The sequence below is a fragment of the Quercus suber genome, unplaced genomic scaffold, assembly GCF_002906115.3.
Source record: "Quercus suber isolate HL8 unplaced genomic scaffold, Cork oak 2.0 scaffold_252, whole genome shotgun sequence".
NCBI classification, from domain to species: Eukaryota; Viridiplantae; Streptophyta; class Magnoliopsida; order Fagales; family Fagaceae; genus Quercus; species Quercus suber.
In genome coordinates, this window is record NW_027069708.1 from 431,959 (window position 1) to 454,124 (window position 22,166).

General features: G+C 35.8%; 4 protein-coding genes across 5 annotated transcripts; 2 read left to right on the forward strand and 2 right to left on the reverse strand.

Moving 5' to 3' along the window:
* Positions 1–533: 533 nt before the first annotated feature.
* On the forward strand, positions 534–3,174 carry LOC112003016 (pentatricopeptide repeat-containing protein At2g03880, mitochondrial). The gene has a single exon (XM_024035187.2). The coding sequence runs from the start codon at positions 991–993 to the stop codon at positions 2,920–2,922; it is 1,932 nt and encodes a 643-aa protein (XP_023890955.2). The 5' UTR covers positions 534–990; the 3' UTR covers positions 2,923–3,174.
* Positions 3,175–3,269: 95 nt separating this feature from the next.
* On the reverse strand, positions 3,270–7,352 carry LOC112003024 (uncharacterized). Of its 2 annotated transcripts, none has more exons than XM_024035196.2 (5): positions 6,645–7,352; positions 5,708–5,970; positions 4,916–5,053; positions 3,977–4,225; positions 3,270–3,602 (listed from the first exon to the last, which is right to left on the reverse strand). In XM_024035196.2, the coding sequence occupies exons 1-5, from the start codon at positions 7,243–7,245 to the stop codon at positions 3,489–3,491; spliced, it is 1,365 nt and encodes a 454-aa protein (XP_023890964.2). In that variant the 5' UTR covers positions 7,246–7,352; the 3' UTR covers positions 3,270–3,488. The 2 variants fall into 2 exon arrangements, with proteins under 2 accessions (XP_023890964.2, XP_023890972.2); XM_024035204.2 differs by having other exon boundaries at positions 3,977–4,216; positions 6,645–7,351.
* Positions 7,353–10,197: 2,845 nt separating this feature from the next.
* LOC112003004 (multiple organellar RNA editing factor 8, chloroplastic/mitochondrial) lies at positions 10,198–13,245 on the reverse strand. Its single transcript, XM_024035178.2, has 4 exons — positions 12,804–13,245; positions 11,834–11,931; positions 11,656–11,721; positions 10,198–11,177 (listed from the first exon to the last, which is right to left on the reverse strand). Exons 1-4 carry the CDS (start codon positions 13,190–13,192, stop codon positions 10,444–10,446), a joined length of 1,287 nt encoding a protein of 428 aa, XP_023890946.1. The 5' UTR covers positions 13,193–13,245; the 3' UTR covers positions 10,198–10,443.
* Positions 13,246–17,445: 4,200 nt separating this feature from the next.
* LOC112002837 (uncharacterized) lies at positions 17,446–21,086 on the forward strand. Its single transcript, XM_065780952.1, has 2 exons — positions 17,446–18,104; positions 20,729–21,086. Exons 1-2 carry the CDS (start codon positions 17,758–17,760, stop codon positions 20,967–20,969), a joined length of 588 nt encoding a protein of 195 aa, XP_065637024.1. The 5' UTR covers positions 17,446–17,757; the 3' UTR covers positions 20,970–21,086.
* The last annotated feature ends 1,080 nt before the right edge of the window (positions 21,087–22,166 follow it).

Genomic DNA, 22,166 nt, shown 5'->3' on the forward strand with positions numbered 1-22,166 from the left:
ACACTAAAAAATGTAAATCTTTATATAATTCATTTGATTGTTTAAATTTAAAGTAAATTATAAAGTTGGTCCTTATCCTTTATATCATATATTAATTTACTAATTAACTTTTCAATTATGTCAATTCAATCCTTAACATTTTTAGCGTTATGTCAATTTAGTAATTGCCATTAACTCAAACCATAACCCATATATAAGCATACAATTTAGGAATCCACCACTTGTTGCTCTCATTCCCAATTCCCAAAACCCTAATCAAATTTAACTCTCGTCGCATCTTATCTCAACTTGATTTCCCATCTCATTTCAACCTTTTTTCTAAGAGAGACGATATTTTTCTTCGCTGGGTATGATGTTCATAGCTTTGGCTCTACCTAACATGGTCTTGACAAAAGAGAAATGAAGATTTAGAGTCTGTTTAGAATCCGCTTATTTTATTGAAACTGAAAACTTTTTTTATGAAAGTACTGTAAATAAAGATAAAAATTAGCTGAAATAGTATAGTGAAACTCATGAATAGTAAAAAAATATAATCTGAATAGTAAAATAAATTAATAAAATTAATCATACCAAATGGACACTTATAAAATGAAGGCCCTATTCAAATTCTCAAGTGTAACAAGTTTTCCGAGATAGGTTGCAGCAGTTTTACGCTTGAGATAGGCGAGAAACATATTCCTCCACGTCTCATTCTGATTTCGGCAGAGCCATTTCCTGTAACAAATTCATTTTCGGTGCTTGACTCCACTTTTAATGCCTCTACTTATAAGTTTGGCATACTAATTTAGCTTAGTTTCTAATCACAAACCAGACTTTGATTCGAATAATAGCTGAAATAACCCTCTTCTCCTCCCATCCTTTTTTTCATACAAAACAAACCGTTTTAGCTCAACAAAAAAACAACACTTGACCAAACCAATACGGTGCCTTTAGGAACCTCAAATATGGATAAATTTAGATTTTCAGTTGTCTAGAACATTCAGCCATGCCATGAAAGCCATTTCAAAGCTCAAAAGCATAGCATCTGCATCACCTTCGCGTTCGCTTTCGCGTTCACTCTCTCTCGTCTCCATTGGTTCGCGCAATGTGCGAGCCTCCTCCTCCTCCTCGTCTCTGCTCGATGAGTTCACCAACTTCTGCTATCAAAGAGACCTCCCACGAGCCATGAAGGCCATGGACGCTATGCAAAGACACGGCATCTGGGCCGATTCTATCACTTACTCCGAGCTCATCAAGTGTTGCTTGGCTCGCGGGGCTGTCAATGAGGCTAAGCTTGTTCATAACCATGTCTTCTCTAACAGGCACCAGCCAAAAACCTTTCTTATCAACATTCTTCTCAACATGTACGTGAAATTTAACCTCTTGGATCAAGCTCAAGAACTGTTCGACCAAATGCCTGAAAGAAACGTTGTTTCATGGACAACGATGATTTCAGCTTACACTAATGCTAAGCTCAATGCCAAGGCACTCAAGTATTTGATACTGATGCTTAGAGAAGGTGTCATGCCTAATATGTTCACTTACTCTTCAGTTTTGAGAGCTTGTGATGGGTTATTAAGTCTTACACAGCTGCATTGTAGTATTATCAAAGCTGGTTTAGAATCCGATGTCTTTGTTCGGAGTGCTCTTATTGATATATACTCAAAATTGGGTGAGTTGCAAAATGCACTAGGTGTTTTCAATGAGATGGTGACTGGAGATTTGGTTGTTTGGAATTCTATCATAGGGGGATTTGCTCAAAACAGTGATGGTGATGAAGCTTTGAACCTGTATAAGAGAATGAAGAGAGCTGGTTTTCCACCTGATCAGTCGACACTAACTAGTGTCTTGAGAGCCTGTACTGGGTTAGCACTTCTAGAATTGGGCAGACAGGTCCATGTTCATGTAATAAAGTTTGATCAAGATCTAATCCTTAACAATGCACTTCTGGATATGTATTGCAAGTGTGGCAGTTTGAAAGATGCAAACTTCGTGTTTACTAGGATGTTGGAGAAGGATGTAATCTCTTGGAGCACCATGATTGCAGGGTTAGCCCAAAACGGTTTCAGCCGAGAGGCACTAAACTTGTTTCAATCCATGAAAGATTATGGGGCAAAACCTAACTACATTACAATTCTTGGGGTTCTGTTTGCCTGTAGCCATGCTGGGCTTGTAGAAGATGGGTGGCACTACTTTCAATCGATGAAGAAACTTTTTGGGATCGATCCAGGAAGAGAGCATTATGGTTGCATTATTGATCTACTTGGAAGGGCTGGGAAGCTTGATCGAGCAATTAAGTTAATTCATGAAATGGGATTTGAACCAGATGCTGTGACATGGAGAGCTTTGCTGGGTGCATGCAGGGTTCACCGAAATGTGGATCTAGCTATATTTGCTGCCAAACAAATTTTAAAACTGGACCCTGAAGATGCAGGAACCTATATATTGTTATCTAATATATATGCCAATTCTCAAAGGTGGGATGAGGTTGCAGAAGTTAGGAGGACCATGAAAGCTAAAGGAGTCAGGAAAGAACCAGGGTGTAGCTGGATTGAAGTGAACAAAAAGATACATGCTTTTATTTTAGGAGATAACTCACATCCACAAATAGATGAGATCAACAGTCACCTAAACCAGTTGATTCATAGACTGATGGGGCTGGGTTATGTTCCAGACACTAATTTTGTCTTGCAAGATCTCGAGGGTGAACAGAGCGAAGACTCACTTCGATACCACAGTGAGAAACTGGCAATTGTCTTTGGTATGATCAGCATGTCAAGGGGGAAGACTATCAGGATCAGGAAAAACATTCGGATTTGCGGAGACTGTCATATCTTTGCAAAACTGTTAACAAAGATGGAACAGCGGACTATAGTGATTAGAGATCCCATTCGGTACCATCATTTTCAGGATGGGGTATGCTCTTGTGGGGATTATTGGTAATAGAAAATGAAGAGTATAGCTTTTGCTGCTTGCATCTGCTGGTTGTCAATAGAATGGGGTGTAAAGAGACCAGAAAATTGCTCAGCTCCCAGGCAAACTGCATAATCAAGACAGTCATTTTGCAAAAGCTGCATAAGACCTTAAATCACAAATGTGAGAAGCAATAAGCAGCATTGCAGCACGGCAGCACAACGATATGATCACAATGAATTTTGGGTACAGATGCAGACCAGCAACAATGCAACTTTCTAAAGCCATGTTCAGGAGCAATCAGATGTACATGTATTAATTTGACATGTTTTGTTCAATTCAATAGAAAGAATGCTAAATGCAATATGACAAAGGTATACAATGATAAATTGCACTAAAATCGCATTCATTTGTCAAACATCAAGCGTGTAATGTTACCAATCAGTATTTTTGAGCATAAATGGTAGTCAAACTCTCTGCTTCTCTACTTATTAATGCATCACTGGGACATCTCACCTCCCATTATATAAAATGAAGCAGAAACTCATATCAAATATTTTTGTTTTGAGAATAAAGAATGACTCCCTGCTGCTCCCTTACAACTCATCTTTGGAGCCTTCCTTTCTTGTATGCTCAACATAAGATGCATAAGCGTTGATTATTGACACATAGACATCAACTCCTTTCAAGTACTCATCTTGGTTTAGAAACTGCAATAGGATGGAAAATATGATAGTTACATGCTTGTATTTTGCATATTGAAAGATTAAAGAACCAGCTTACATATGTAATCTATTGGTGATAAACTCAAGTGTGGCACATGCTCCAGAGTCCACTCAATATTGAAAATTAAAATCAAACAAAGACAAAAGAACAAATCTCGAATACTCAAAACATGGTTTGGCTCGGTTCATGCAGGTTTAAAGATGAAGTGTTCATACACACACAAATATTAATATAATCATGAAACATTTTACATATATGCAAGCATATTGAAAAGGAAGACCCATGGCCCACGTAAACATGCAATAAGCAAGTATTTTATATTCATATGATGAATAGGTAGTTTGAATAAGAAACTCACCTCGTTATGATCATGGAGAAGGATAGGAGTGCTTGCCATAGGGGAGAAGCCAATGGCTGGAAAGCCTAGTTCCCGGAAGTAGCGAGAATCTGTTGCAGCAGGAAAGATCTCTGGTTTACCAAGTTTTCCATTAGCTTTTCTGACAGCTTCTTCTAGTAAGTCCCACCAGGGGTTAGAACTGTCAGTCGCAGTGAGCAGTGGCTTCCCAAACTTATCATGCACATTAGCCTTCTGCTTGAACTGCCCAAGCTACAAATACATTTAGAGAAACTGATATAGATGTGCACTCGGGGGGAGCGGGGATACACAACAACAATCCATAACTTCCTAAATTAATGACCCTCATTATCATGTTGATGTCTGCACACATTATATCATGCAGCAAGAACCAGCAATTAAACACAGCAACCATACACTACAGCATAAAACTTATTCTATGTTACAACTGACACCATATTTGTTTTGTTTAAATTCCACCCTTTGCAACTAATGATCCCTAATCCATATCCTAATTTTACAGAGTACCTGTCAAAATATTCAGAAAAGGATCCATGGTTGTTGCCTGCCATATACTAACTATCAAAATATTACTGTATTTTCTTCCCTTTCATTTTTCTGTTTTCCTTGAGATGCCAATTATTGTAGATATATTTTCATGCAAGGTTAAATAAATGATATGGATTCTCTTTAAGAGTTCAAACTTAATTTCTTATTTCCTTTTCTAAAGATCTTGTAACCAAAACAAATTCCAAAGAAGAAATGAAAATAGAAGACAAAGTAATCGGTCACATCCTGTAAACATAGTCTTAAATAATTTGTCATTTCCTACACTCTTATGCCAAAATTTATTTAAGCTTGCAAGTGATTACCAAAAACTGTCTCTTTCTTCCCATACTAATATGGATCAGAACTATAAAGTTTTAATGAGTGAAGTATGACCTCAAATGTCATATTACGTGAGGCAGGAGCCCATTCTTCTGCAATTCGTCTCTCCAAAGATTCTGGATCAGCAGTTGGTGGCACCCGAATATCAAAACCTGCTTGCGCTTCAGATGGCTGCAAATTCATGACAAACCCCTGATAGACAAAAAGGGGGAAACTTGCATGTTTTAGATTGTAAATAACATACATCACTGTTATGATGATAAGAGTAAGGGAAAACAAATATGTTCAACCAATATTCTAAACCATTTATATTACAGATAATTCCAACAAAATTTTTTGTAAATTAGTGAGAATTAGGGTGTTTGTCAAGTGAGGATGGTGCCCTATGTCCTGAGGCTGACACCTCACCTTGGGCACATTCCATTTCCAAGGACTCAGGCTTATGGGTTAGGGTCTTCATGTAACAACTCCCATCATTATATATGTCTCAGATGTCACAAACTCACTGGTATTATGTAGTTTAGATCTCTAATGATGGGTGTGATTTCAACTCAACAGAACTATGTAGTCCCACACACAAGTGATATAATGCTCATAGAGCAAACAACTTTCACAAGTCCCACATAGGGAATATTTATGATGAAAATTGCCAACCAGAATATAGGCAGTGGCAGTTGGATTCATATGTCAGTCAAGCATATTGCACAAGAAAGTCGTTTGCACACTTGAAACTCTCATGTAACCAAATGTTGGCCATGAATATTAACAAGAATTTTTAAGTCCTCACAATAATCCAAATTTTAAATAACATGAATTCTCAATTAAACAACATGAATTCTAACATACAGTTGGAGATGGCGTGCCGGCCTTCAAAAACGCCATATTAATTGAAACAACCTCACCCTCGGCCTTCAAACCAGCCTTCACCAAATCAAACTGCGAAGCCCGGAACCTTCTCACACTCTCAATGCTTTTGAATAGATTCTCCATAGCACTATTGTCATACAACTTAGCACCATGGCCTGGCTGTCCAGTAGCCTTAATCACTAGCCAACAGGGACTCCTCTCAGCATAAAACACCCTGTAATCCTCACTTGGGGAAGCCAACCCTGTTTCCAACATTACATTACGCCTTAACTAATTAACATGGTACAAACAAAGTAACAATCATCTACAGAAAAATCTTAAACACCATCAAGTACCAAAGCAAAATTGCGCAAAACTGAGGTACCATTCCCTACATTTTGTATGGACAAATGCAACGAAAGCAGAATCATCTTTTCTAAGGACAATTAAATTCAACCATGTGATTCATCAATCAATGCAACCGCATTTTGAATTTAATTAAAGAACCTAAATTACAGCACCTAGAGAACTAAATTATTGTACACTAATTAAATCATCTACAGGCAAATCTTAAACAACACCAAATACTAAATGAAACCAGACAAAACAAATTACTATTCCTTTATGTGTTGTAACTTAGATTCCTTAATTGAATTCAACTACATGATTTTATTGGAAACTTCGGAAGAACATTTAAATCAACCATGTTATTCATTGGTCGACATAACCACATAATTAAATTAGCACCTAAAGAACTGTGCTTAATTTTTACCCAATCAAATCACATATAGAAAAATCTTAAAAAGCCAAATGATTAAATTCATCGTTACCTAACCACGCTTTCGTGGCAACTTATATTTTGTCATGATATCAGAACAGTTAGTCCTACTTTGAAACAACTGATAGTTTATAAAAACTAAATAATAATAAAAAACACCTTCGTCAAGTACAATCCCCAGGTTCATATTGGTGAAAACATCGGAGTCGACGAACTTTTCGACACCATCATGGCCACCAATCTCCTCGTCAGGTACAAAAGACAGGTAAACAGAGCGAAGTGGTTGAAAGCCAGAAGCCTTCAACTTTCGAATGGCCTCAAGGTATTGCATGCCAACACACTTCATATCCTGGGAGCCTCTGGCGTATATATTACCGAGTGAATCGAGGTGGGCCCCGAAGGGAGGGTGGGACCACTTTTCGTGCTCGACTGGAACGACATCGGTGTGAGAGTTTAGGAGGATGGAAGGGAGGTTGGGATTGGAGCCTGGCCATTTGAGGAGGATGAAAGGCTTGGATGGGACGAACTGGAAGGTTTGGGCTTCGAGGGAGAGAGATTTGGCTTGAGAGAGAATGAATTGGGTTGATTCTTCGTAGTTGGGGGTTGGCTGAGCAGTGTTGATTTGAAGGTAGCGTTGGAATCTTGAGATGATTGATGATGATGATGATGGGTCTTCTAAATCTTCAGCGTTTGTTATTGTTATTGATGAAGAAAGGACCAAGAGTAGTAGAGATATGATGGTTCTGTAACTCAGCTCCATCTTCTTCTTTTTTTTTGGTAGTACGAGGGACTCGGAGGGAGAAGTGTGAGACTTTTTGTTGTTGTTGCGTCTTGTTTCAGATATGAGTCAGATAGTACTTTGTTATTGTGCATCCAACGTTTTTTACTGTTTGACAAAGAAGGCAAAGATAGGGGGCGGGCGGAGTCCAAATCCTCTGTCTAATTAATTGTGCTTGACTTCATGTTCTACCAATAAAATTTAGATAATTAATTTTTTTTATTAAATAAGACAACTAACTTCTCTTATTAAAGTCAAAGTTATCTCATTTAATGAAATAGACTAGTTGTCTAAGTTTTATTGGTAAAGCATGAAATGAAGCACAATTAATGAGACAAAATATTTGAACTCGGGCGAGAGGGCTAGAGAGTTCTGGAATCTGGAATTCTCCCTCCTCTCAACTCTATATATATATATATATATATATATATGTATGTATGTATGTATGGGGATGTTACAAGCACCGTACGGTCCTTATTAACGTTGCATGGTTTCATTTGATTAAAAAATTGAACAAAAAGAAAAAAAGAAGACATAAAATTGACTGCAATAAAGCTGGGAAAAAAAAAAGGTACAAAAAGCTGCGGGCACACACATCAATAATTAGGAGAAGAAAATTTGAATCCTATAAAATGTATTAACTAGTTGTGCTATTAGATTCTTGAGTAAGAGCGTTAGGCTTCTATTCAATGGCTAGTGATCATTGGACCCGTTAGAATATAGGCACATATCTAATCTTGAATATGTGTCTATATCGCAACGTGTTTAGTGATCATTGGCACTGGATACAAGCTGCTTCCTAGATTCTTAATCACCCTTTATATTATCAGTTTTTACTTCTTCTTTTTTAAATCAATACTATTATTCATTTATCCTTCCATCTACTTTAGTTAACTAAGCTCAAATTATGTTCCAAACTGGTATAAGTTTATTTTCTTTTAGCTTTCAGCTTTTACCAAAACCCAAATTACTTAAAGCAATTGAGTATTCACAATGGGAAATTGTATCTTAGCTTATTTTACAATCTCAAAAAGCTATTTTATCAATTATACCATACTATTTTACAACCCAATATCTCAATTTTTATTTTTCTATTCTATTCATTAAAATAATATATTCTATCCACTAAAATATATAACCAAAAAAATAATCTCTTCTCTCTAATTTTTTTTCTCTCTTCCTTCCTCCCTCGTCTCTCTCTCTCTCTCCACCATGAACAAACCCAAACCCCAACCACCAATCAGCAAACCCAAGCTGCCGGTCAAAAACCCACACTACCAATTAGAAACCTAGGTTGTCAATTAGCACCAACTGATAACACCACCAAACCCACGCCCACGCCGCCAAATCCAAGCCACAAGACCCATGCTGCCACTTGACCTATGCCGGCCCATGCCCACACTTGAAAATAACCTACCATGGATACGAAGAGAGAAGATGGACACAAAGAGAGAAGACTAAAGAGACAAGCTTGGAGCATTTCTAGTTTTGGAGAGAAGATGGACACAGAGAAAGAACTCAGAGAATGAGGCATATAAAATATAGTATAAATAGGATACAAGTTGCTACAGGGCCATCATAAAAGTAGGATGGCATTATAACAGGATTATAAAATTTTTTACAATTCTAAGTTTTTACAATTTTGGATGGTGGAGGTTTTTTATAGACAAATGCTAAATAGAGGCAACATATGGCATTTACCATTTCCATTGTGAATGCCTAACTAGCAAATCTATTGGTCAAAGATTCAACCAAGAATTGTATTACATAAATCGAACTTAGCTTGACTAATAAATCAATCTAAGTGCAAGATACTTGAATTTTTGACAAGCTTCAGTAGGAACTTAGGATATGAACTTTTCATTCTTCTTTACAAGTCAAACTCTATCATTCGCTATTATTTGCTAACTAAGCTCAACTTAGAGTCATGCAAACCACCCTCTTGGGCAAGTAGTTCTAGGTAAGCACTGCACCACTAGGGACTAGGGTGGACTTGTTACGAAAATTGGTAATAAGATCACGTATTTCTCACTAACCACTAAATCTCGATTTCTAAGGTTTTTAGATTATGTGCTTGATATATTTATCTTTAAAACTAGGTATTTGTTGGTTCTTGTGCTGTGCATGAGCTCAATCTCAAAAACTTGATATTGGATTTGAGATTCAACTGGAGCGTGGCTTGACTAAATAAATCAACCCCAGCTCAAGCTACTCAAATTACTCAAATTTTTGGCAAGCTCAACTACGAAACATTTATGTGCGCTCAACTCCAGCTCAAGTGGAATATTAACATTTTATTATTTTTCTCAAGCCAAACTCTCATTCACCATTCAACTTGGCTCCACTCGATTAATATCCGGCACAGCACCACATATATTTATCATTTATAAATTTATGCGGTTTACAGCCATATCTCTCTTGGGCAAAAGTAGTTTTAAGCAAATATTTGTAATCTTTCTAACCTTTAGGTAGTTGAAACTTTCAATTCAACACCTTTATCTGCCAAGCGCCAAAAATGCAAATAAGATCGTATATTTATCAACAACCACTAAACTGAGCGCCTCTCGACGAAAAATTTAAAAAACCTTTTTCACAGTTAGTGAAAGCAACATCATTGCCAGGGGAATGAAATTTTTTAAAATCAAAGCTGCAAGGGTCCAGCCATCTTTGACATCTATATTTCTTATAAGAGAGTAAGCAAACTTGCTAAGAGTGCACCACACAGACCCCTTCTAATTTATAATGTTCTCAACATTAAGAATACTGTAGAATCTAACGACGGAATTAACTAAGGCCAAAACAAAGAAAAAACAGACTGAAAAACCAATTAGAACGACCCATACACTATAAAATATGAGTAACTTATAATCCAAAGGAAACAAAGGCAATGACAAATGAAATAGAATAATGTTCAATCGGACAAGAAAGAGCAGGTTATCAAAACAAGATGTAACTCATCAGATCTACCTTTGAACTTGTAATAATATTCAATTGAACAGACATGGTCTCTAAGCAGTACCGTGCCAATGAAATGACATTTAAGTAACATACTCTAGTATCTTCCAAACCATGAACATAATAGCAAAACCCTAGACAACATCAGAAGCCTTCTTACTTATCTACAGCATGCCAACAAGACTCAGCTTGGGGGCTTGGGCATATCTCTCTTCTGGGCAAATTTCAAGATGAGTAAGGGTTTCCACCAGGCCCCATGTTTGGAGGGTAGCTATTCTGGTATTCTCTGTTAGGCATGTTATTGGACCATCCTGGATTAGGGGGTCCTCCTCCCATGTTGTTTGGGGGTACTCCTCCCATGTTGTTTGGTGGCACTCCTCCCATGTTATTTGGGGGCCCTCCTCCCATGTTGTTTGGTGGCACTCCTCCCATGTTGTTTGGCGGCATCCCATTATAGTTGTTTGGCGGCATCCCATTATAGTTGTTGGGCGACATGTTGGGTGGCATCCCATTATAGTTATTGCCGCCCATATTGTTGTTAGGTGGGATATTGCTGAAGCTGTTCTGAGGGACTCCACTCATATTGTTGTTTGGGGGTATTCCAGACATGTTGGGGGGAGGCATTCCCATGTTGTTGGGGGGAGGCATTCCCATGTTGTTGGGAGGCCCTCCAGCCATATTGGGCCCTGGATTCTGCATAGTCTGATTAGACATAGGAGGCCTGTTTTGAAAATCAGGCGTTCCAGCCACAGCAGGCCCTGGATTCTGCATAGGAGGCCTATTTTGAAAATCTCGGTTCTGCACGTTTTCCCTCCTCCTGTCAAAATTTCTTGATCTATCAAAGTTACGAGGTCTATCATTGCGCCTATTTCTCTCATTTGCTCGAGCATTGTTTCGTATCCATTCCTCGTGGTACTTAGGGTCATAAGGAAGTGCTTGCCCATTGATGAAAGGTTCACCTGCAAAAATCAAAGCAAAGACCAGTCAGCAGAAAATCAAGTTTTATGTAAAGCACAACCGAAAATTTATGCAAAACCTACTTTGCATTTTTCTCTCTCATGGTCCTAACAGAGATGGTAGTCAACAACCAACAAAATATTTTACATTATTAGATGTGTCCTTCAATAAAACATGGATAGAATTCAAAAGACACTGTTCTAGTCACTTGTCCAGGGAAAAAAAAGAAAAGAAAAGACAGACCTAGTCACATAGACAGAAGAAATGGACAAGATTTTAAAATCTTGAGAACTGGGCCAATGAAGTAAGTTGGATTCTTAAAATTAGGGAAAAAAAAAAAAACTTGCAATAACAGCAAGTTGATTCAATCAAATTCAAAGGGCAAGGAAATTATCGTTCATATATTTCACTACAGACAATAATATGAGTTCCTTTTGAAATTTTGATAATGCCAAATGATAAAAAAGTGCACTCACTGACCTCCATAATCTTTGTTCTTAACATCCAAATATGAATCAGGAAGAACCCATCTGACTCCTGGCAATTCTGAAACATTCAAAAAGAAAACACATGAGAATTTCCAGCTACCAAACATAATAATGAACATTAAAAATTCTTAAGCAACAGCAAAAGCAAAGCAATTTTGAAGATGATCAACCTTTGATCTTGTACGAAAGTTCTTCAGATACAAGAGCCCCAAATGCATAGTAGCATCGTGTCGAAACGGAGTATATCTTCATCCTTGCTTCTTCCTCACTGTAAGACATATACAACACATAACAATGAATTATATCCACTCATTTAGGTGTCTTAAATTTAAAACAATGTCCCACTTAAGTTATTTCATATTTTTTCTTTTCTTTTCATTTTTAAGTAGGGTTTTGATTCTATGACTCTGTGACCTCACCCTCCACCCATTCTTGGACGAGGATAAAATGTTATTTGAGCTAGAGCTCATTGGCCTAATATACTTGAGAAATTATCAACATTTTCCACCAAGTACCAACTCAACCAAAAAAATAAAACCCTTCAATGGATGTTTACATAGAGCCTGCCTGTTTGTACCCAAACTTTAAAAGCTCTTTTTTGGAGAAAAAAGGTGTAGAGAAACCCACTAAAAAATAACACTAAAGCAAGCTTAAATTTGGAACTTTTGAAGCACAATTCGCTATAATTTATAACTCCACAGTCCACTGTTCATGCTTTAAAGCACTACTCACTGTAATTTGCCAAACACTCAAAACACTAAAAAGCCTGTTAGTATATCATAAAGGCTCTACTTCCTACCACAAAGCCAAACTGTCACAAAATATAAAATGTAGAGACTTGTTTCAGAAACTAGATACATAGTATTCTCATTGATCAAAACACCAAGAATCAACTTGTGTCTGACTAACAATCATACAACCACTTAAAGACACAACCTAAAAATCTTTTTCTTTTTTTCTAAGAATCAATCAAACAATCATTTCTAGGACTTTTTTTTCAATGTAAATCCACATTTCTGTACCAAACAGAGCTCAAAATTATCTTCTACTTTTTTGTATTGTTTTTCGAAACCCCTAAATCAGTAAAAATATTAAACCCTAGCAAGGGTTTATGGGGGAAATGGGGAAAAGGGAGATTACCTTCCGACAACCTTGGCTAGGGTTTTGATATAGCTATCAATGATCTCGTCTCTGGTGGGGTCACCCTCAGGCTTCTCCACGACGACGAGCCAGTGCTCGAAATCGCAGCCATCGAGCAAGATCGTCTCCTTGGGTGGCCGGTTCGACCAGTTGGGGTTTGGGTCGTTGAGCGATGAAGAAGTCGCACGAGTCGCCAAGCCTCGAAGCGCAGAAGAAGCCGGGGATAGACGGCGGAGGGCGACGCCAGCTGCGGCGAGGGGGCGGAGGAGAGAGAGGGTAGAGCGAGAGGAGGTGGCGGTGGCGAAGGTTGTGGTGGCGGTGGTGGAGGTGGAGAGAGAGCGGGAGAGGAAAGATAGGGTTTTGGGGAGAGAGCGAGACAGAATCGCCATGGTAGAAGATACTAGGGAGACGGTGAGAGTGACAGTAGAGAGAGAGAGAGAGATATGTCAAAACCCTATGTAGGGGTTTGCTGCTTTGGGTTTGGGTTTGGGCTTGCGATATTTTTTTCATCTTTGGATCAACCCAATCCAGCAGCCCATGATATCTGTTCTTTAAATCGGCTCAACGCAAAACTCAAAACCAACCCCTTTTTTTTTTCTTTAATTTTGAAACAAACAGAAACATAAGGGAGAGAGGGAAACAATTCTAACACAAAGACAAAGGCACACCTGATTGGGGGTTATGATAGACTTGAAAGATGTAAGGTAAACATAGAAGTTTTAAATTTTATTTACCACACTATCGACTTATGTAATTTTTCACAACTTTTTAATGGATGTTGAGTGGAATAAGTTGGTCAAAATGTTGGGATATTACTTTCTTTTATATATACTATAACTTATTATTCAATGAAGAATATAATTTAATAAAAATTAAGTTTCAAAATATCAAAATAAATCAATTTCACAAATTAACTAAGACCCAAAATTCAAGACAAATCTTTTTTTTTTTCCTATAAGTGTGGGCAGCCCAAGATATTTATTGTGCCAAGACCCTTGCATAGGCCCAAGAATGTTCAACACTTCCATTCTCAGCTGCTGATGGGTATTATGGCTGGAAAAAAAAAATAGAAGATTTATCAACATTAATTTTTTGGCCTGAAGCATCTTCATAGAGTTTAAGAATTTCAACCAACTTCTGACATTCTTGGGAACTAGCCTTACAAAATAGGAGGCTGACATCCGCAAAAAACAAGTGGGTCACCATTGGACAACATTTACATATCAAAACACCACTTAGCATTTGCCACCTGGCGGCTTGACAAATCATGGATGAAAAGCCCTCTGCACTAGGGCTGTCCAAATTGATCCGGTAACTTGACCCATCCCAAAAACTGACCAGAACTGACCCAAATCTGGCCGACCCGACTGCTCCGGCGGGTCGGCGGCGAATCTTCACCACTATAAACTAATTTCGGCGGGTCGGTTTCAGTTTTTCTCCCTTAAAACCCGAAAAACCCAAACCGACCGAATGTTTCCAGATCCCGGCGATAAATTTCCAGAATCTGGCAATAATTTTCCAAAATCCGGCGAAAAATCTCAGATTCCGACGATATTTCCCTTAGATCCGGTGAGATTTCACCAAATTCAGCAAAAATCTCACCGTATTTGATGAGATTTTTGCTGGATCTGGTGAAATCTCACCAGATCTAAGGGAAATATCGCCGAAATCTGAGAATTTTTGCCAGATTCTAGAAAATTATTGCCAGATTCTGGAAATTTATCGCCGGAATCTGGGTTTATTCACCGAATCTGTGTTTTTTTCACCATTTTCTCGCCGTCTCCTATGATCTAGGACTCCGACCGACCCGCCTGCCACCCATTGATGGTCTGAACCGACCGATCCGATTACTCCAACGAGTCGGTGGCGAGTGCATTTTTTTTCCCACCCGATTCCGACGAGTTGGTTCCGGGTTGGGCACAAACCCGACCCATGGACAGCCCTACTCTGTACATAACAAAAACAAATAAGGAGACAAGGGATCACCTTGACGGATATCCCGAGTAGGCTTGATACATCTATAAAGCAACACTATTTATAAGGATAGAATATGACACAGTAGATATACATTGCATGATCATTCTTATCCATTTTTCATGAAATCTCATTCGCTCCATTACTTTCTCAATAAACACCCATTCCACCCTATCATAAGCCTTGCTCATGTCTAGTTTAACTACCATAAAGCTCTCTTTTCCTTCTCTTTTGTGCTCTAAGTAATCCATTAGTTCAAACTAACAAATGTAATATATATATATATATATAGTGATAGCATGCGTTGGGTTTAATATTTTACCAACTTGACCCAACCTAGTCTTTAAATAATAATTTTACTGATTAATAAATAATAATAATAATAATAATAATAATAATAAGTTCAACCCAATGTATGTAAATAATCTTATATGTCAAGTTGGGTCAAGTGGACGAGTTGGTTTAGTGAGTTAAATTCACATCCCAACTCTCGTATGATAGTATGATTAGGGCTTTAAACATGCAAAGTCAAGTTGAGTATTAAAAATTGAAGGTTGTTCATTTAACTTTCTTTCAAACACAAGTCGAGAGCTCGGGCTCTTCACTAAACAGAATTTTATGTTCAAATTTGGCTCATTTTCCATTTTATCTCTTCACAATTCTATGAATTTTTATTACAAATAGACTATTTTATATCATTGATAAGTTACAAATAATAATTTAATATCATATGAATCTATTGACAAACTTATACAATCTAATTTCAAGTATAAATAGATATATTTTCAAACAAGTATACATATAAAAATATAATATTATATATATAGTTAAAGCAAGCTCTCATGTTCACAAGTTTGTTTATAAACACATTATTATGTCTGAGCTTGGTTCATTTAAGAATTGAGCTTCAAAAGTTAAGGCTTGAACTTGGCTTGTTTTCTAAACAAATAAATATAAACAAGATTTTTCCTGAGTTGAGCTCGAGTTGTTCACAAACAACTTAATTCATTTATTGCCCCAGGTATGATTAACATTGAACATGCTCATAATTGATATTGACTTCTTCTTTTAGGGAAATAATTGATAATTGATAATGAATTTAATGTTATTTTAGTGTTTTGTTTGTTGGTGCTAAGCATAATAAATAAATAAATAAAAGGGCTAAGCATTCAAATAGAAGGAAGATAGAAAGGTGAACAAGTCTATACTCTTGACGTGGACAAGCTTTAAAATGTATATTTTAATTTTAGAGTAGGAAGGTTTTATGATGTTTATTTTTATAGTATATTTCCTAGGTTTTGAGATGGGTTGTCATGTTCATAAGAGAGCGAATAATCAACCAATAAGAAATAATAAGTTGATCCAACTTGAGGAAATGAAAAAAATGGTAGAAGAATGCAATAATAATAATAACAATAGAAGTAATTCAAAAAATACATGTCAATTAGGGAGGTAACATAGAGCATTACTTAATATAAAATAGAATGAAGAAAATAATTCATGTAGCTAACCCAATTTAATCTATTGATGACCCAAAGTTTGTGGGACTAAGTTTGCATTATTGTTGTATAAACTAAGTTCTTTCTCGATTATTTTGTTTTGAGATTAAATTCAATAAAAATGTAGTGTAAAACCCAAGTTTTACCTTTTCAATCCCAACATGCCACATCATCATATTATATATAAAGAATTGTCACAACCACACTCAATTAATTGTAATATCCATTTGAGAATCCAATTTAATTAACTGTAGTGTAAAACCCAAGTTTGTGTTATTGTTGTATAAACTAAGTTCTTTCCCGATTATTTTGTTTTGAGATTAAATTCAATAAAAATGTAGTGTAAAATCCAAGTTTTACCTCTCAAATCCTAATATGGCATGTCATCATATTATATATAAAGAATAGTCACAACCACACTCAATTAATTGTAATATCCATTTGAGAATCCAATTTAATTGACTGTGAATTTATTGTGAGATGTTATTATGTGTGATAAGATGTATTAAATTTTAGAGATTAAATTCTATAAGGATGGGGTGTAAAACCCATATTTTACACCATCCAATAAGTGATTGTCACATCATCATTTTACTTAAAATTCAATACATTTTACCATACCTAATAACATCTCAATAAATTCTCAATTTGGTTGGATTTATATATGGGTATTAGAATTGATTGAGTGTGATTGTGTTTATTCTTAAATGTGTGATAAGATGATATGACATGTTGGGATTGAAAGGGTAAAATATGAGTTTTATACCACATCCTTATAGAATTTAATCTCAAAATTTTAAGTAAAAAACTGATGTGGCAACTCCTTATTGGATGGTGTAAAAGATAAGTTTTACACCCTATTTTTACCAAATTTATACTCTTCTGTGTTACTTTTATATTCATCACTTATGAGTTGTCAGCGAATATATTATTATGTTTTTGTTAATGATAGAAACAATACATTATTATTATATTTAAATTTGAATAGTTGAACTTTTTTTTCGAATCAAATTTGAATAGTTGAACCTAAATTTAGGCTTAACCTTCGTCATTTGCCAAATAAATGAACATAATAAGATTTTTCATCAAATTAAGCTCAAGCTGTTTATGAATGAGTAACTCAATTCATTAAGTAATGATATTTTAGTCAAATAGAGGAAGTTAGAGGTGAAAGTGAGGAAGCTTAGACCTTTCAAAATCTGCCCTCCAAAAATCCCAACTCGAATCGATCGAATCCCTACATTCATGGCCTCTTTTCCTCTATCTCTCCTAACTGCTCACTCTCACTACTCACCCAAACAAAACGTTCCCTCTTCATCATCACTACTAGTTGTATTTTACTATATACATAATATAATATAATATTACCGTATATACAATAAATAATAAAAACCAAAACATTGAACTAAAACCCAGAACCCAAAAACCAATCCCACAAAAAGAGAGAGAGAGAGTCTCAAACTCTCAAACCCTCAATCCCAATGGAAGAATGCATGAGAGAGTGTATGAAAAAGCTAGCCTTGTGGTTCACCAACACATTCAAACCCATCATGACCCACGACGAGCTCGAGCCAATGATGGCCACTTTGGGCTTCGTGGGTCTTCCTCCAACTCCTCCTTTGTTGCCTTCCAATGGCTCCCCCGTGGCATGGAAGGAGTACGTGTACTCCGCCGGAGGTTCACGGCTCTCGGTGGAGACAACACCGCCTAAGCCGAGACTGCCTTACCCGAGGATCGATGGACTCCATATATACACATACAGAGCTTTCATCGACGCTGTTAACTTCTACCTCGACATGTCTGAAATCTCCGATCTTTTCCATATCAGGTTTGGTTTTCCCATTCTTCTCTGAATTTTTAAATTAAAGAACAAAAAAAAAAAAAAAAAAAAAAGATTGCTGCTTTTCCAATACAGAGTAGTAGTATTTGTTATTATTACATATTTTCTTTTCTTATTATTGTGTTTGTTAAATATACGACACAATTTATGAGTAGTATTCTTCTTTCTTGAATTGTGTGTCAGAAAAACTTGTTAAGTATTTAGTTGTATTCTTGTTTTTCTTTTATTTTAATAAAAAATTAGTACTAATTTTTATTAACCAAAAAAAAAAAGAACTTTTTAATTTTAGAATCCAAAAAAAAAAAAAAAGAACTTAATTGAAGTAAAGATGCAGGAGGCAGGTGCAGAAATAATTGACAGAAAAGCATTAGTTTGAATGTAGGTTTAGTCAAACTACTTGCAGAAATATTGGGAAAAGGATTTTTGTTGGATACTTTTTTATTATTATTTTTTAATTGGATTTTTTGCTTAATTATCTTTTCTTTTTTTTTTTTTTTTACTTGGATACTTCATTGACTAATTGTGGACTGATTGATGCAACAAAATTAATGCTGCAAAATTAATTAGGTTTCACATCCAATCTATGTGCAAAAATAAATATTGGTGGTTGTCCCTATTACATATTATTCTTGACTTTTGCCCTTCCCATGTTTATTTTATGTCCATATTCATCACTTTTCACCACATTTCTTGTGCAATACTTCTAAGTTCCCAACAGTTTTTTTATTTTTATGTGCTTTTTCCCAACAACTCTTTTATTTTTTTTTTTGGGGTCGTTTTCCTGGATAAGAAATAACTTTTTCCATTCATAGTTGTTTTTATTAGGTTTAATGCTAAGGAAAAAATTATATACTCAAAAGAGCATAAATAAGTATAAAATAAATAACAATGAGAACTACTTGCACAAGAAAGAAAGAAAGAAAGAAGAAATAAGGATTAAACTTAGTTAAAGTTTTTTTTTTTTTTTTGGGAGGTAAAGCGGCAATTTTTTTCTAAATAAAAATAATTACAAGAGTACATGTTGATAGAGACCAAAACTCTAGAGGAAAAAAAAAAATACAAGACTACACGCACAAAGGTGCTTATGTGCATTGGGAGCTTTTCTCTCTCTTAAGAGTTCCTAAAAATTTATTTACTTATATGAGAATAGATAAAATTTATTTGCAATTATTTAGGTGTGTAATTTAGGTTTAAAATTTAATCATATATATCGTTGTATTGATCGACGTATCATATAGTTAGTGATATAATATTCTCCATGGACAATGAAATTCTTTTTGCTTGCAACAAAGGGTTGAATTTGAGTCCAATCACAAGACTCTAACAAAACACTAGTAATTCAACTATATTGTTTATTATGTTCAAATGATTAAATTTAATTGGAGAACTTAAAATACAATATCTAATCAACTGTACTTAAGTTTTGTCTAATAAACTATACGATAACAGTCTCTTCAACTTGTTATACCTTTTTGATTATCAAAAAAATTTGTTATACCTTTCTCATTTATTTGTTACACTGCATATTCATGGAGTGGGATATATATATATATATATATATGTAAGTTGACTCAATGAATACGAGAGCGATTTCACCTTTTTTTTTTTTTTTTGGGGGGGGGGGGTGGGTGGGGTGGTTAATGAATGCAAAGCAGGTTACCACCCCTGGCCCTGAAAATGATTAATTCACTTTATTTTTTTATTTCTGTTTTTATAAAAGTATAGTTTTTTTTCAGCATAAATTTATTTTCTCTGGACCAGGCCTCGGATTTAAACGACTGGCCCAGTTTTTCTAGAGGGTTCCTCTTTTTGCCTTTAAATTAAATGCCACCATAAATTAAAAAAAATAATGGTCTGACTGTGTTTTTCTGCCTTGTGGTCCGATAAAAAAAGAAAAGATTTTGTGATGGGTCATAGAAACTCGCACTCGAACCTGCTTCCGGGTCAGCTATGGCTCAATACTCGATAGCATTACTCAATGCTGTTGTTTTACTGATAATTTTATACTATTTGTGAAGGCAGAGAAAGAAAATGAGGGGGACACGTACACGTGTATTTCACTTTACTGTTTCTTCTTTCTGTTTGCAATAACTGCGTTACTGGGATAATAAGTTTCACAATTACGCATAATAAAATTAGTGTCAATAATGAATCTTAAAAGTAAATAATCAACAAATCATATTGAATATTTGTGAAAAATATGTTGTCATAGCATTACTCTTCTGTTTTCATTGTGTTAATTCCTTGAGCTCTTTCAGTCCAATCTTCTATGCGTGTTATTTTTTATTTTGTTATGTGTGCCATTCTTATTTATATTTAAACATCTTGCTAATAGGGTAGGGCTTTTAAAAAAAAACACTAAATTTCTTTGTTTGAATTAGTTATCCTTGTAACTCTATGTATTTATACACATCCAGTTACCGAGTATGGAAGAAGCAGCAGTTATCTCTCAAGTTTTTGATAGTTTAATCTTGACAAATGCTAAAATAATGTATCCAAAACCTTTAAGCATCTTTACTGACATGTTTATAGACGTGGGATCATTTTTTATTAAGCTATCTCAGATACTATATGCCTTCTTCAATTTTTTTTATTTACTTATTTTTGAATAGGGGAATGCCACTCCATCGAATACATGACCGAAATAGGAAGTGGCGTCGCATGGAAGAAGATGAAAGTATCTTTGTTTACAGAGAAGGAACACTGGATCAAGCCACATACAATTTGTATCACTTTGACAAGAACATCAGCACTAATAACAGCGGTAATGGATGCAACGCCATCATTCGGAATAAGGTCAACAATGCTCCGGTTAGCAGCGTTGTCTCTTTAAAGGATGTCATAGTAATTTAGTATGGTCATCAAGAAGGTTGACATTCATACATAAATTTCTCTGATAAACCCTTTTTTGGATTCTTCATTGGATTTTTTATGTAAAAAACGAGAAAGTTTTGTTTTCTTGGTCTAGGAGATATCATTGTTTTCTTCGTTTCAAATTTTAGACATGGATCTGGTCCCATTTTTGATAGTTTAATCTTGACAAATGCTAAAATAATGTATCCAAAACCTTTAAGCATCTTTACTGACATGTTTATAGACGTGGGATCATTTTTTATTAAGCTATCTCAGATACTATATGCCTTCTTCAATTTTTTTTATTTACTTATTTTTGAATAGGGGAATGCCACTCCATCGAATACATGACCGAAATAGGAAGTGGCGTCGCATGGAAGAAGATGAAAGTATCTTTGTTTACAGAGAAGGAACACTGGATCAAGCCACATACAATTTGTATCACTTTGACAAGAACATCAGCACTAATAACAGCGGTAATGGATGCAACGCCATCATTCGGAATAAGGTCAACAATGCTCCGGTTAGCAGCGTTGTCTCTTTAAAGGATGTCATAGTAATTTAGTATGGTCATCAAGAAGGTTGACATTCATACATAAATTTCTCTGATAAACCCTTTTTTGGATTCTTCATTGGATTTTTTATGTAAAAAACGAGAAAGTTTTGTTTTCTTGGTCTAGGAGATATCATTGTTTTCTTCGTTTCAAATTTTAGACATGGATCTGGTCCCTTTGTTTATATTCCTTGGGGTTTTAAACTTTTAGCTCATTGGGCCTCTTCTGCTGTATCTCTTTTTAGGCTTTACCAGGCTGCGTGACTAGGATCTGGCTTGATTGATAACTTGTTTGTTGTAATGTAAATAGTGATATCAAGGGAAGCTGGGCCTAATGAACACACCAGCAAGGCTGCAAAATGCAAATAAACCTTCCTGTAGTAGCTGAACTTAATTTGTGTATTAGGATTCTAGGGATTCCAGCACCTCTCTCCTCTTGTAATGCCTGGACACTATGGTTCAATCCCCCACCTACCCTTCTCTCCTTGTATACCTTACCTAGTCAAAAAACAAACAAAGTGTAATTTGTCTGGTGAACTAGGCTATGGTGAAATCTTTAGTGGTCTGTGGTGAGATATTTAGTGGCACCGCGTTGGGCATCAATTAATGGATCTGTCAAAGTCTGTGTTAAAATACTTCAAGCG